This window comes from Bolinopsis microptera, chromosome 2 (genome assembly GCF_026151205.1).
Source record: "Bolinopsis microptera isolate Bmic1 chromosome 2, MBARI_Bmic_1.0, whole genome shotgun sequence".
Taxonomy (NCBI): domain Eukaryota; kingdom Metazoa; phylum Ctenophora; class Tentaculata; order Lobata; family Bolinopsidae; genus Bolinopsis; species Bolinopsis microptera.
The window spans coordinates 16,032,763-16,049,394 of NC_087073.1; the positions used below are offsets into that span (position 1 = coordinate 16,032,763).

A 16,632-nucleotide genomic window follows, 5' to 3' on the forward strand; every position below is an offset into this window, starting at 1 on the left:
ACTCAGGATGATACAGAAGGAATGTATTCATATAATATAATTCGAATGGCCAATCACAATTCAATAAAATTTAACTCGATGCGACTATCCAAACTATCAAATAAATGCTAAAATGAACCTTCATTAGAAAAAATTATGAATGAATAAGAATATTTTTCTAGTTGACAAATTCTTCGAACCAGTGGTGGTACTAAGTCATACCAGAAAGAATTTAATCATTTCAATTGGGCATTCAGTGACTGATCTATAATAAAGGCCAACATATTATGGGTACCGACTTTTGGCCCACCCTGGCCCAGGGCCCTGTATAAGTGATAATCTCGTTATTTCAATGCAAAATCTGTGCAAAATACCGACGTTCAACTTAAATCTGAGAATACAATCTTTTTTAGAAATTACAATTCAATTACATATTATTTATCACCCAATCAATACAATCAATCAATTAATATTAATATGTTGTCCAAATACTTTTTAGCACTAAATAGTACTATATTCCGTTCCGTTAGATGCACAGTGGTAATGTAAAAAGACTTCAATTTTTATTGATGTACCAGGTACCTTTATAGATAACAGCAGGCCATTCCATGGCTCCACTTAAGCTATGAGTATTAGTAGAATCATCCTTGATCCCGAGAGTAATAACTTATAAATTGTGCACAGTAGCGTAACCAAGGGCCCGCGCCATCTTGGGGGGGGGGGGGGGGGGGGGTCAAATCGTTGTTTTGAATGTGAGACAATTTGGAAAAACTTAACTACGGTGGTAGCAAAACTGCATGTTTTGCTCTAGAAACATACTTTTTTTAGAGATTTTACTGGCGTATCCTGTAAAAAATGTAATTTGTTCAATTTTTGGGAGGAGCGCCATAGGGGAGGGGGCACCAACAGGTGGGGGGGGGGGGCAACTGGCATTGTTACGCCACTGATTGTGCACTGCCTACAATCGTAGCAAAGGCAGCAGCTGGTGTTTCCGCTATTCCACTGAGTCTCTGGCGGATTTATCTGTGTTTATGCTTTGCCAGATATGGTACACTTTCTTATTATCTTAACTGCATATTATTTTTCTACAACCAGTTGTAAACTTTAATTGCAAGCTATAATTGATTCATGCAAAGAGTCACATTTTTGGGCAATTATTTTATATTTTAAGCTGGGGAGATTTTACCAAGTTTAAAATACAAGGTCTTCAAGAACAGCTGAAAGCTAAAGATTCTGTACTCCATCAGTGAATATTGAGCATAATTTTTATTCCAAAAACCGTAAACATGTACATGTTGGGTTCATAACATGTATTCAAAACCAGTGTATTGATTTGACCCCGTCTGAACTGAAGATAGCTAAATATTAGCAGAGGTTGGCTTTCAAAGTTCACTTTTTTGTTGTTATGAAATATTGATGGATTAAAAATTTTTTTGATGAACAATTTTGTAAGGTGAACATTTTGTTATTATACTTTTATGAATTGATTGACTGCAATAGAATAAAAACAATGTTCTCAACAAAAATCAAGCAGGATGAAAAAGTTTTTCAAAGTTGTTCCCACTGCTAGTAATCCTCTTGGAGGCGGGGTAAATAATGCCCAATCACCTGCAGCAGCAAAACCATCTGCTACCTCCATTGAAAAAATTCAAAAGTTGAAGGGGAATGTGGGTGATAGGGAGAAAAAGAAAAGAAAGATTGGTTTGGACAATGACATATTTGATGCAGATACAACCATGGAGGATTGCCCAGAGGACACTGCATCTCCTGCTGAAGAAATTGTGATATCAGATGATGAAGTTGTGATATCAGATAATGATACTGACAAGTAAGTCGTCTTTGCAAGCTAACGTTTTGTCAACAATGTTTCTTGGTCAAATTACCCATTATGTCTTTAATTCGATGATTGATGTTGGCTTTATTGGGATTCTTACAGAAAGCATCTTGTAACTTACATAACAGGCACCGTTTTATATATCTAAATTATTAGATATCCATTTGTGTTGCAAAATTTATAGTTGAATTCAGTTGAATATTTGATCAGTATTTTTTGGACTCAGTATCAGACCAATTTCATTTAATCATACTATGAAATGTTGGCCTAATTTACATGAAATGCTCTATTTGATTTTTAGCTGAACATGCGGATTCTACCTACAAACAGTGGCCACACCTATGTTTCACCCATTTGTGTTCCTCAAAATTTTTGAGAGGCTCAAATAAATTTGTTATGGCTAATGATTCATGTTCGAAATGTGACTCGCAAATGTGACTCGCAAATTTTCTAACCTGATAATACTGGTTAATTTCTATTATTTCTTGCGACCTGTGATGTTGGCAAATTATAGTGGTTGTTGCCCTCAGAATCCACATTTTATGAGATATTGAACTGTAAATCTCAGAGGATATTTAGTGTAAGCGTACCTTCTGCAATTAAGTTATGGGCCTTAGATTGTTGGTCACTGCTAAGTGCTATATCGAAATCAAGTTTCTAAAAATTCAGGCTTACCTCCCGTAATTCGAATAAGTATTACCATTTTCAATATTATTTTGTGAAATCATTGGAATCAATGCAATGTAGAATCATATCCAGAACTAACGTTTTAAACAGATTCTTGATTTGAATCACCATTCAAATTTGCACATAAGATTTGTGTTATATTAAATCAATGCAATGTAGAATCATATCCAGAACTAACGTTTTAAACAGATTCTTGATTTGAATCACCATTCAAATTTGCACATAAGATTTGTGTTATATTAAATCAATATTTGAAGGCTTGATACAAAAATGGTCAATCACAACCACAAGAATAGATAATGTTAAATGTTGCCACATCGAAATTGTCTCTCATACAGTTGAATACATAATCAAAAGGAGTGGGAGAAACCCTGACTGTGGTATATCACTGACCAAAATTAACTTGGTTTGGATGGCTGATACCGGCTAAGGCCTGCCAACATTTGTCCTTTAGTGGTTTTCGCTTTGACCAGTCTAGGTGTATTAATTTCAGGAGGTTTGGGAGGTCCTGTATTTTCTGACTTAGCCTCTAATCTTTTTTTTTCTTCTTTCTTTTCCGTTTCACGATCACTCCATTCCTTTAACAATTGTTCCTCGTCCTTCTTTTCATCTGATACAGTAGTGGTAATGGTGACTTGACTGATGTGAAAGTTTGAGTTTGGAAGGCCCTTAATGCCACCCCTGAAAACCAAATAATCTTGGAGCTGGCTGGCCTACTACAATTAGTCAAGTTTTTTGTTGATGAGTGTTAAGTGTGTCTAAAATTACCCAAAATCACGTTATACAAGGAGAAAACTATAAAATATCGGATAAGTGTAATAAGGGGTCGTTCACATAGTATTATTTAATCCCCTCCCCCTCCGTAATAACCGTGATCAAGACCCTACCCCCCCCCCCCCTCCTGACAATTGTTTTTCAAATATCTTAAATTTAAACTAAACGTTTTGCCTTTCCAAGCTGAAAACAATCCAGTAAAAATATTTCCGAAGTTCAAAAGTTTCCGAAATTTTCATAAGTCACCACCTCACCCTCGATATACGATCTTGGAGTCGAGGTTCCCCCTTTGTGATGCAATCTCCCCTATGCAATACGAGTTCGGAAGCGGGGAGACTGCCTTTCAATGTACGTATCGAGAATGCAGAATGACTCGGGCCGAAAATATTTTAAATATCTATGGGGACTCTTCCGGTTGTGATACAAATTTTTGTTTGTTGAGTCATTCATTCTGGCCGTTGGAGCATACAAAACTTTAAGTTTTCGCGATATTTGTCAGATGAGGTTTAAATTCCATCGTAAAGTTGCTGATCTACACAGTGTGGCATTTTCCTATTAAGAGTGCAGTGCCCTTGTGAGGGATTATTACTATTATTATTATATATTTGTTACGATTAGAATTGGTCATTAGAACCACCCGGGCACCGTCTCGGTTTTACGATATACAATCAGTCAAAAATTTAAAAATTTTTCCTGGAAACTACTTTTCTCCACATTTCATGTCACCCTGATCATTATTAGCCGAAAATATTTTTCAGGGCCTAGCCCTCGAGAATTTTTCCTGGAAATTAATGAAATTTCTGATTGATATCCGAAAATTTTGATTACGTAATCAACGACCAAACCCCTCCCCCCGGCCCGTAATCAACTGTAAGCATTTGGAAACCCCCTCCCCCTCGGCTGATTACGTAATATGTGAACGACCCCTAAACCAATGCAATGCCCATTATATAAATTACCCATCCCAGGGCCAATATAAAAGATGTAATGATGTTCACTCTATTTCATGATATTCTTAAGAGCTGATAGCCTTGTAAATTCCTAGGTTGACTTACATCGTTTTTCTGTATATGTTTTGCTGTTATCAGGCTTCGGCGTTTCGAATGGAGTGTTCGAAAAATTGGTTGTGAAAAAACTTTTTTTGAAAAAGTTAAACATTTTAAACAAAGGAAAGGTTGGAAGCAAAGGGACTATGCTCAGATGCATGTGAAAAGTAAAAAGGAACAGAAACGGAGCTCCTTGGGAGTCTAGAACTGTGATGTACCAAATCATCCTCTGAGTAACAAATATTAGACGCCACGGGACACTACGTGAAAATACAGGTTCCCAATAATTATAAATGCATATTGCATACCCTAAAGGGTGTGCTATAGATTTTACCACGAGACGGCAGACTGAATGTTCTTGGAATGTTCATGTCAATTGCCCAAGACCTGTTCATTACAATTGTCCCAAATGCTGGCTTAATAATCTTTTTGATTTTACCCAAAATTTGTTCTTCTCACAACTCAATAAGTAATTCCTTAGAAAAGCAGGATTTAGTAGATCAAAGCTTGGTCTGAGTATTATCTTAATGGGGATAAAGTATATTGTACCACTTCAAATTTTGATACGTGGCCAAAGTAAAATATTATTGTTTCTAAGCATTGCATTGATCTATTAGAACAAAGGTTATCAAAGAAGTATCAAATCAACAACATTAATTTAAAGTAACAAATTGCCTCATTTTCGTCAGCCGGCAGGAACCTCTATAAAACGGTGGCGGCACACTGCGGCATGAGGCTAGACTGAAAACGGTTGCTGGAGAACTTGAGATTCTCAACCTGTCGATCCATCATCTTCTTTCTCTCCCTATCGGCTATATCCCTTGCCATGTCTCTTGATTCGTGCTCCTCTCTTTAATTTCGATGAAAGTTTAAATCCGTCCTTTCATAAGCTGATATGGCAGTAAAATTGCAATACTGATAGTTGGATCATATCCGGTGAAATTGCAGTTGTAAGAATTAATAACGATATTCTGATGATGATCGGCCGAAAAGAAAATTGCATCCTTCTCCTGCATTGGATACGATAAATCACAACTTAAAGTTGAAGAACAGTTATGGAATTGCTGACTTAGCACTGAATTTGCTGAAGTTAAGCTCAACAAAGGAACATCGGATGAATTTTATTTAGATATTAGTGATAGTGTGCCACAAGGATCAAATTTGGAACCGTTGCTCTAATGAACGGATCCAAACTCTAACTACTAAAGGTACAACTTGTAACACAGTGTATTCTGGGCTCACCGAAAAGAATCAAGTTACAGAAGATCCAAAATAAGGTTTATACTCGATATACACGGCAAAAAGAGGAAGAGTCGATAATGCCTTATCTTAAAAAGCTTCACTTCCTTCCTGTGAGATGCAGTGTCAAGTTTAAGATCACACATCTTGTATTCAATTGTTTTAAGTACTATAGCACTAGACGACGTGAAAGAACTATTCAATTGAAGAGATATTCTTGGAAGAAGTTCAAGATTAGATTGACTTCTATTTATTAAGAGTTCATAAGAAACTTTGATCTAGTAGAGCTGAAGCAGCATTTATTAATTTGGTCATAAAATATGGAATGAACTTCAATACTTTATAGGATCTTTATCGAATATTGAGACTTTTAAATCATATCTAAAAACTTTATAATTTTGTATACCTTTTATAGATATTAAATGTGCACCATAGTATGTTCTGTCCCTAATATTTTTCTATGTTAAGCTGGTAGGTAGTTAGAATTAGATCTGAATGATTATTTTGTTACAAATATTTTAAATACTTTGTAGACAAATAATTGCGTATAATTTACCTTCCCTGGAAAAGTTGTCGTCGTCACGAGAGTGATACTGTTGTGCTCTGGGGCTGTTTTGACGCCTCTGTTTTGTTTGACTGTCGAGTCTCTTCCGACTCTTAACTGGTGAATCTACCCTCTTCTTCCTCTCTCTACCTGCCACATCCCTTGCCATATCCCTTGCTTGGTGCTGCTCCCTTTGATTTCGGTGAAAGTCGAACACCGTTTTTCTACCAGCTGATGATGTGATTTGTGAGGGATCAAAAAGGTTGAAAAAGGTTTGAGAAATCGAATTTTTGATACAAATTCGGGATTCACTCGAGCAGGCTGGTGGGAAATTTTGGCTAGGGAAGAAAAATACTTTTGAAAGGTAATGTTAACAGCAACATTATTTGACAAATAATTGCGTATCGTTTACCTTCTCTGGAAAAGAGATTATTATGAGAGTTATCTCGCAGCAGCGGCAGCAGCAGCTTTTTCTTTTCAAGCAGCGGCAGCTTCTTCTCTTCAAGTTGAGTCAGATTGTAACCGTGTGCAGTCATGATTAAGGTTCTATTAAAAATTAAAGTATCAATAAACTTTTGTAATGGATGTCGGGTGAAGAATAAGCTTATAATCTCGCTCGGCTCTTTTTGAAACTTGCTTGGGAAAGCAAAATTTGGTCTTTAACGTCAAGATTCTAACTTGTGACGTGACAATCTTGTCAAGGAAACCAAACTAGCAACTGGTGATTTGGATTCTAGAACTTTAAGTACCTTAGTTCACATTTTGATTACGCCTTTTTAGACATTGTCCTTATTTGTTCATTTATTTGAAAATAAAAAGCTTGGCACTGTCGTGTAGCTAATTATTTACAATTTAGTTACATCGTCATTTTGGACACTCAATAAACTGTCTAATTAAATGGTGCTATCCTCTGGATTTTGTATCGATCCTCAAACAATGGCGTTGATGATACAGTGACAAGACAGATTAGTAAAAAGTATAGATCTATTAAAACAGGCATTAATATGAAAACAAAGATTGTTAAGTAAGTTTTTTAACAGAACTATCAAAAGAAGAACATTTTCAATATGGAAACAAATTGTGCTAAATAAAAAGTAGTGCAATAAATTGCTCCACTCATTAAAGATTTCACAAATTACAAAAGTCTGAATGATTATTGATTAGTGAGGCAGATATTTACTAAGGGCACTCGTCATAGTTTGTTTATGTTGGAACTGCTTGCTGGAGAACTTGGGATTCTCAACCGGTCGATCCATCCTCTTCTTTCTCTCCCTATCTTCCATATCCCTTGATTCACGCTCCTCTCTTTGATTTCGTTGAAAGTTAAACTCAGTTCTTCTATCAGCTGATGATGTGATTTGTGAGGGATCAAAAAGGTTTGGATAAAATGATCCATACAAAATACAAATAGATCGAGCAATAGTAAAGATACAATTAAAAACCAGTTCATTTAGTGAAGCATTATCAATTATGTTGCATTTAATTAATTAATTCTCTTATCTAAAGGCAGCTCAGGACTAGACATTTATTACTAGTTCTTTGAATGGTTACATCATTGACAAATATACCTTGTCTGGAAAGGGAGTTGTTGTGAGAGTTGTCCTGAAGAGCCCTGGAGGTGTTAGGATATCTCGGTTTTGCTGGGTTGTTGAGTCTCTCCTGTTTCACCTCCTCCATTCGTTTCTCTGACCACTGCTGCAGCTTCTTCTCTTCAAGCTTAGTCAGCTTGTAACCGTATGCAGTCATGATGAAGATTTTATCAACAATTTAATTATCAATAAACGCTTTGATTAATGTCGGGTGAAGAACAAGCTTGCATGCTTTCTTTTAAACAATTTTTTGAGAAAGCAAACGTTTTTCCATGACGTCAAGATTCAAACTTATGACGTGATAATCCTGTTGTAGCAACCAAAGTATGACCTGTTTTCTGGATTCTAGGACTTTGAGTAGCTACGTTAACATCCCAATAGCACCATTGTGTAGGCCACTCCTTTTCCAGAGAAGGGAAACAATGTGGATAATGTCGTGGAGCTTGGACCTTATTTTATTATTTGTTAATTTACTAGAAAAAACAACTTGACACGGACGTGTAGCTTATTATTCAGAATTTAATTATGTCATTGACTTTTTAACTTTTATCAAATAAGATTTTGGGCTTAATAAAAAATCAAAACCAAATGCTCCTCTCTCTAATAACTTGTAAAAAAACTAAGAAATTTGTCGGCTCTAGTTTAAGAATTCAAAGATCTGTGGTTCAGAAAATGTAATTAAAAATTTTGTCTTTTTATACAATGACCACTCAACAAACTGTCCAATAAATATGTCGTATTATGAAATCTTGTATGGTAGTGATTCTGGATCAATTATTCTTTAATTAAAAAAAGTTCCTTTGGTGATAGGATAGATAAGTAACTGAGTTACATTTATCGTGTTTAACCGGTTAAGTTTAAAGTAGTACATAACTCGCGGAAATCCAACTATCCACTCCGTAATCGATTGGATGACAATTTAACTGAAGCACGGTTTTCTGCTTTGAGGAACTTGTTTTGTTAGTTCAATAATTGGACATTCAGATTTCAGGAGTCAGAACACACCCGGATTATTACATTTTGTCGGGAATCCCCGCATTTTGTCGTTTGATTAATGCTTTAAAATCTGAATGTAACCCACTCAAAATTGATGTGTGAGTGTATCCAGGCTGATAATGTAATATTATTTCAGTGATATCAGAGGAAAGTTGGTTTGGGCTAAGCTGAAAGGTTTCCCATGGTGGCCGGCCGTGGTGTGTGATGATCCAGATTCCAACAGATACATCAGGACTAACAAAGCAGGCGTTGAGAAGACTCATGTTCAGTTCTTTGACATACCTCCTTCACGGGCTTGGGTTCCTGCCAAGTTAGTTAGTTTTGTTTAGTTATACTACTTGGGCTCCTGCCAAGTTAGTTAGTTTTATTTAGTTATACTACTTGGGCTCCTGCCAAGTTAGTTAGTTTTATTAAGTTATACTGCTTAGGCTCCTGCCAAGTTAATTAGTTAAATTAGACTTTAGTTATACTGCTTGGGCTCCTGCCAAGTTAGTTAGTTTTAGACTTTAGTTATACTGCTGACATTCTGAAAAGTAGATGTTGTAGTTTTAAGGGTTCAATTTAACTGGTTTACTCTATTGAAGTTAAAGTAGCGGAATTTAAAATAATACGGCAGCAGGGTAAATAGATTGTTCGCCGCTGCTTCTGTAGCTCATTATGTATATTGTACTTGATGAATTTTCATCGACTCAGGTATTGTAAAGACTACCAAGGTTCCAAAAAAGATAAAAAGTTCCTAGAAGAGGACCCCGAGCAAGAAAAGGCATCCAAAGAGGCTGATACGTATCTAGATAAAAGTTTGTCTGCTAGACTTGAGCTGCTCCTTGTAACCAATATCGAAAATAAGGAGAATGTGGAGAGTGTGAATATCAACAAGGAGAATTCTGCCGAAGAAGAAAAGAAGGAGCCTGTTGAGAAGAGAAACACGGATTCCAGCAAGAGGGTTTGTTACTTTTGAACTTTTAGTCGTCAATTCTTTCTCTACATTCAATGTATCAGCTCCATTTTAATTCTTGAAGAAGTAAATGTTTGACCTTAGACGTCATGTTAGTCTAAACTCTTTGAATCTGTAAATTATTCGACCAACAAGATATATTTTTGATGAGGTGTTATTATTTAAAAGTGCTTAACCCTACTAAACTGGATACATCGGCTTAGGCTCAAATGAAACGCAAAAATGAGGAGGAGGACGATGATGAAGAAGACTTGAAACAAAAGATTGTGCAGCCGAAAAAGAGAGCTAAGAAAACGGTTATCAACTCTGATTCTGGTAATTTGTAATCAAGTAATTCGGGCCTATGTTTATTTTAAAGAAAGGGGGCATATTGTCTAGAAATTACAATACATCTAGACGTGTTTTACCCCTTTAAAGTTTAAGACTAATATTTAAATTTAATTTATGATCAGTTTAAATTAACTAAAAATGGAGTTGACCGCACTCCAGGACCATCAGCCAGATCAGATCCGCGGCAGTGGAACCCCTAGTTCTGTTAGACCCCGTCACTCGACAGGATCTAGCAGAGCTATGAGGCTGGCACGAAGAGCAGGTAGTTTTCTACCTTGCTTCCCCCACTGTGGCACAAGCACGACGTGTTGCTTGCCCGACTAAAGCCATTAAAATGGTGTGCTAAAATCCGATTTTTTGTTGTAAAATCAGAGTGTGGTTGTAAAATCCGATGTGTGGTTGTAAAATCACATCTGTAGTAGTCCCGATTTCCATCTTCCAATCTTTCCGTTTCCGTGAAGGGGTTTCCAATATTTCATGTCCGTGGTAGTGATCATGATGTGTCTTTCACTCAGTGATGGGGATAACAACATCAGATGAGAGGGCTGGTCGTACCAGCAGCGGTGAGAGGGTGTTAACTCTGCTCATGTCTGCCTGGAGAGCAACATCCTGTTTACCTATTTCCAAAACGGTGTCTGTCTGTAGTCCTTGTTCTGATGTTCGGTGTGCTTTCCTTTGTGCGAAAACTGTCTTTAGTTTCCGATTGATCAGCATTTCGAACTCTTTGAACGTTCGCTCATTTACGATGTCCAGCTCTCGGACTTTGTCGATCGTAAATTTGAGTCTGCTACAAGCCAAACGACTGTCCGCTCTCATGGCCCTCACATAATATATGAACAGGCCCAGAAGAGCACTTCCTAGCATCAATATGAAGATCGCCATGATCAGGAGGGTCGAGTCTTCAATTTCTTTCATTGCTTCAAACTGTGGATTTTCTGGATCAAAGGATCAAGCAGATTACAACGTAAGGTGAGTGTTACAAGCAAATCTGTGCAGACCATTAGTTGCTAGGCTATTTATAGCAGCCCACGTGCAGCTTGTTAATTTTTGCTCAACTTCATCTGATCTGCACTTGTATGTGATCTGCAAAGTTATGTTCTTCATATGTGGGACCATTCTTTAACCATTTCTTATAAGAACAAGGCCGGCGATGGAAGGCAGTTCATTGATTTTGTTCCTGCTGGGAAAAGAAAAGCAGGTACAGACGACCGGAAGGAGAGTCGTGGTTTTGGGATCTTGAGTGGGTATCGGGATTGGATAGTGCTGTCAGACCTTGAGGGGCAGCTTAAGTTTCCCAATGAGATTGTGGAAACACGGCTGAGGCCGGACCTTGTGATATTCTCAAGGTCGGCAAAGACAGTTATTTGGTGGGAGCTAACAGTACCATCTGAAGAGCGGATCGCTGAATCGCACGAGTACAAGCTCGACCGATACAGCGGTCTGCAGGCTGAGATTCAGGCGAAAGGTTGGTGCTGTTATAATGCCGCAGTCGAAGTTGGAGCTAGGGGAGTGGTTGCGCAGAGTTTGGAGAGAGCTGCAAGGATGATTGGTTTTAGGGGAAGAGAGCTGAAGAAGCTGGTACGGGACAGCGGGAAAGAGGCAGCCCACTGTTCCAGATGGATTTACTTGTTATCGAGAAAGAGGGAGTGGGAGTTCAGGAAGGTTGGAGCTTGAGAGTTCACTATAACATCTAGAGGTACCATAAACGTTATCTCGTCGCCAATTGCGAGCTCTAACGGGTCTCCTCAAGTGACTCTCGGATCAGATGGTGGTTCAAGGGTGGACTGCTGGGGCGCCTGACAGGAAACCGTATTGCGATTAAAGCCCCGAAACGGTGTCAGGTTGGTAACTGATGATTCTGATCCATGCTCCTGTGAGTTTGCTGTTGTATCTCAACTCGCTAAACTGAGGCATCTCCGCATCTTGGGTGAATATGGGGGTGATGCAACGTCAATTAATGTCAGTATTCCATAAAAACCCCAAACTGACATTGACATTAATTGACATTAATTGACATTAATCGACATTAATTGACATTAATTGACATTAATTGACATTAATTTGTCTTGAAATTTGAGATTATCATTATTCGATAAATATTCAATCTAGGTAAACTATAGGTAAAAATATAATATTAATCATAAGCTAAAATGTACTAATCTTTGTATTCTAAATGGGGAAAAAGAAGAAACATTGTCAGTCAGTCGAGAAAATTGTCAGTCAGGCTATATGGCAGCTTTGTAGATGTTGTGACTATGCTAGTAGTGGTCCCAGGCTTGCGACTGGAATTGCGGTGTTAAATCGATTTAATGGTACCAACGATCCACCTCCCACTTGTTGTTTGGTACTTAGCATTAATAGTGTTAGCTGTAGCCATTTATAGCAAGAATCTTAAAACTAAAGGGGATGACAAGGAAAAGAGGAAGGAAAAAGAATAACGGGACAAACAATTAATTGAAGTATTCATAGGAGCATTAGATATTGTAATTACAAGCTTCAATAATAAATCACTGACTAAAACTTCTAATTAAAATGACACTTGGTACGCTCGCCCATTTTCACTGGTCAGTCTGAACTTCGGTTTAGCACGTTGTACACTTATTCACCTAAGTTTCAGAATTTGTTCAGTTTAGCAGAGTTAGTACCCGTGTTTCAATAAATCAAAAGATATCAGGGGAGTTCTTTAATAATGTTACGGTCATCTAGAATACCGAACTTCCTGAAAACGTTATCATATTTCCTCAGACAACGTTTAATGCCTTTAATCAGTCTATCACGGCTATATCCTCTATCAATTAGAATTTTGAATATTTTGTGAAGATGGGAGGTAAAGATATCCAATCTAGTGCAAACATTACCATATCTAAGAACTTGACTTGAAAAAACGTTGTAGCCAACCTCGGTTGGGATGTTACTGTGAGGAAATGTAAGGGATACAACATGAAAATTAAAATCATCAGTTTTGTTATACACTGATATTTCTAGTCCTTCTGTGGAAATATTAATATTTAAATCAAGGTAGTTAATGATTTTATTATTGGAACCAGCTCGCTCCATCTCCAATGAATTAGGATAAATATCTTTAATCAATTTATGAAAGTAAAGGTAGTTAATAATAGATAAATCGTCAACATATCGTTTATTATTGGATAATATCTTTGCTAATCCCATTTTCTTTTCCTGAAGTAAACGTTTCATATAATTAAATTCCTTTTTGCCAACAGTGAGATCAGCTATAGGGGAACTTGAATTTCCACCCATAGGAATACCCTTGGTTTGTATGAATACAATCCCACCGAAGACGACATAAGTGTTATAAATAATAAATTTAACAGCCTCTTTTAGGTCATCTTGACTAAAGCAGGCATGAGAATCATAGGTTTTATTGGAAAAGAAACATGTATTACTGTCTCTTTTAGAAATACAAATATATCTATTACGGTCTGAAAATATTAAATCAACAACTTCATTAATCATATTCTCTACTTCAATCAAGTCTAATCTGGTATAAAGAGTAGTAAAATCATATACTTGTATATTATAAACATCGCTATTTTTGATAGCTTCAAGGAATTCACTTGAGGAATCTATGCTCCAAAACATGTTTATACCGCTGTTGTTGTAGATTGCCTCGCAGTATTTCTTGAAGTATTTCCTCAAAAGTTTCAGACAGCAGTTAACTTGGACGTTAAGTTGTTTCGTAACGCAAAAACGGGCACCTGCAATGAACCTCGCCTTGTAAGGGTTCTTATGAAGCTTAGGGTTCCAGAAGATGCGTGCTAGTCGCAAGTTTTTATCTTCAACTTGTACATTAAATCTCTCCTTTAGACTCTCAGATATTTTATTGACATAATGAGTCTCGTCTTCGCTACAGGGTTTACAAGATATTCACGTCTATGTAAGTTAGACCGGTTCAAAAAAACAAAATGTCCTTGAATAATTATGAGTATGTTCTTATCTGTTGATCCTTAGCTTCAAAGACCACCAAAAAAAATTTCAGCTTCCAACTCTTCCATCTTCGGTCCCCACCGGCCACGCCCATATTTTATTGGTTTCTTATACAGGTAAAATATCTAGAATCTGCTTTTTTAGTATGAAGGAGTAATGTTAACTGTTTAAGATTCGTTATTCAAATATAAATGTCATGAAGGCATTTCGTTTAATGTGGGTTTTAAGTTCTGATGATGTTGAGAACCACGCCCTTGGATGGCCACGCCCATTTAAGAAAATTTAATTTCGGAAAACCGTATTATTTTAGTTTTATTGTTTAATGATCTGAATTTTTTCACATTTCACATTTCCATATGTGATAGTAGTGAATAAATTGATGATATAAACGTTCTAAAGTGCTAAAAATATGGTAGAACTACATAATCTCTGGTCGAAAAATATCGTGTCAATTAATGTCAGTATTCCAAAATTTTGCAAAACTGACATTGACATTAATTGACATTAATTGACATTAATTGACATTAATTGACATTAATTGACATTAATTGACGTTGCATTCCCCCCGTGAATATGCGTACATCTTCATACTAAACCCAGGTGTGGCATGTGTCAGTGAATACGGGCGAGCGGATGCAATAGCGAAGGTGGTGTGGCAAGGCCTAAAAGACACAGTCAGATAGTTGTCAGCTCCGTATTTCGCTGCTACTGATGCAGTCCTTGATCTGGCAATCAAGGCTTCTCTGTTTTTCGTCTAACTATGTACCGTTGGGCTTGTGGAACCCGTAGGGGGGACATACATAGGTTAGAATGGTTTTGTGCACCAAGAGGAGTGAGGGAATGAGGGTTGAAGAGAGAGAGAGCTAGAGAGTTGTTAGGGTGGTTAGGATCAGTGGGTGGAGTGTTTGGTTGGAGCGTTCTGTTTTTGCTGTATAGCATTTTAGTCACTCCGCAGTTTATTAACTGTGTCTCAACTCTAAAAATAGTTAACATGATAATTTGGAGGGTATTCTGCATACTTGATATATATAATAAATTGATATATATAATAAATTCAGCGTTACATGAGTACTGAGAAGGGGTCAGAAAGACGATTTACAATATGGCGCGGTCGACGAATGTCTTTTAGGTGTTAAAACACTAGCGCCTTCATCACATTTTACCGCCACGCGCATTATTATATATATACAGGGTGGCCCAAAAGTGACTACCCACACGCAACCTCTTAATAACTCACGTAATTCGTCTCCAAATTGCACCCAAATTTCAGAGATTATAGATATGGGTCAAACTTAGATTTCCTGAAAGTTTCGTAAGCCACGCCCAATTACAGTGGGCGTAGCGTGACACTCCCTCTTTTTCACTATTGTCTTCTTCTTGTATTATATATATACTAGTGTAACCCGGCCTTCGGCCGGGATTTCACTGCCGCAGTTAAAAAGGGTAGGAGTAATTACCTGTTGAGTCAAAACCCGCATTTGGTGAGCAATTCTATTCGGAGTGCCCTCACGTCGTATCCAATGGTATCAAGTAAACAATAGAAATTAACCCTTAACACCATGCACCACACCCGCCTATCATATTTGTGGACATGCATTACAATGTCGTATGAAAGTATGAACTCTCTCTACAGTCCAAACAGACCGTTTGAGCTCTCCCTCCCCTAATAAGTTTATAATATTACATCACCATGTAATATATTATTATCTAACTTTTAAAACAATCTCGAAATAGTAAAGAAACATCTTAAGAGACTGATAAGTGCCCAAAAAAATGTAATATATACGCCATGTAATATATACGCTACATAATATTATGCAGAGAGAGCTAGCCCCGTAACTCTTGCCGTTCAGCTCAAGCCATTTTATGTAACATTTGTGGTACAAAACCGTCAATTAAACCACTTACCACCGACCGATTTAAAAAACCTTTTTCATTTAACTTCGCCAGAGTTTTGTCGGCACTTTACCGAAAAAATCAGCCCCGTAACTCTTACCGTTTTCTTGATTAAGCTGCTCGGAAATTACAAACAGACAGACAGAAAACACACATTCTGGGATTATTAGTTAGATTAATTGATCGTCAATTGAGTGCGCTGCATTGCTTTAATTTATACCTCTGTAATCATGCCATGATTATCCTGATGTGATCATCTTGACCAATGAATTATTAATTAATTTAAACTGTATATTTTACTGCTCGATACAGTCGAAAGTTAATTTCTGAATGCATAGCTGACCCGTTCGGTTTTAAAATTAAGGTTGGGGTTCTAAATCGATTTCCTTTTGTCCTTGGAGGCTGGAGCCACAGAGTAGAGAGGAGAAATCACAAGTAAGCTTAATTTAATAATCCTCACTCCGTCACCACTCGATCACATGATACAATTCCAGTTCTGCCCTCCCACAAGCTGCTCAACAAACAATTATCTCAAGCTCAAGTTGATAGACCGTGTGAGACTGGTATTATCTATGAGAAGTTCACAGGAGCAATTAACCTACTCTCCCAGAAGTTCACAGGGCTTGTTAAGAGATTGCCATTAAATTATATATTTTCTAACATTGAGCAGTTCTTTCTAAATTTGGAATACTTCTTAGTAACAACACAAATTGGTTTAAAAATATACTGAAATTAAATGTGCTCTTAAAACTGTGAAACGCTAACACCCGGCCTGCAATTAAGGTTAACACTTCTAATTATAGAAGTCGTATGAC

At 37.1% G+C, this 16,632-nt stretch overlaps 2 protein-coding genes across 2 annotated transcripts in view; one reads left to right on the forward strand and one right to left on the reverse strand.

The window, feature by feature from the left end:
* The first annotated feature begins 1,477 nt into the window (after window positions 1–1,477).
* LOC134811040 (DNA mismatch repair protein Msh6-like) overlaps window positions 1,478–16,632 on the forward strand; it is a 61,712-nt gene continuing 46,557 nt past the window's right edge. The window contains exons 1-4 of the mRNA XM_063817746.1: window positions 1,478–1,807; window positions 8,825–8,998; window positions 9,382–9,631; window positions 9,847–9,958. Of these exons, the coding sequence (XP_063673816.1) occupies window positions 1,515–1,807; window positions 8,825–8,998; window positions 9,382–9,631; window positions 9,847–9,958 (829 nt within the window). The 5' untranslated portion in view covers window positions 1,478–1,514. The remainder of the gene's footprint in view (window positions 1,808–8,824; window positions 8,999–9,381; window positions 9,632–9,846; window positions 9,959–16,632) is intronic.
* On the reverse strand, window positions 7,164–7,942 carry LOC134811044 (uncharacterized). The gene is made up of 2 exons (XM_063817751.1): window positions 7,672–7,942; window positions 7,164–7,448 (listed from the first exon to the last, which is right to left on the reverse strand). The coding sequence occupies exons 1-2, from the start codon at window positions 7,847–7,849 to the stop codon at window positions 7,264–7,266; spliced, it is 363 nt and encodes a 120-aa protein (XP_063673821.1). The 5' UTR covers window positions 7,850–7,942; the 3' UTR covers window positions 7,164–7,263.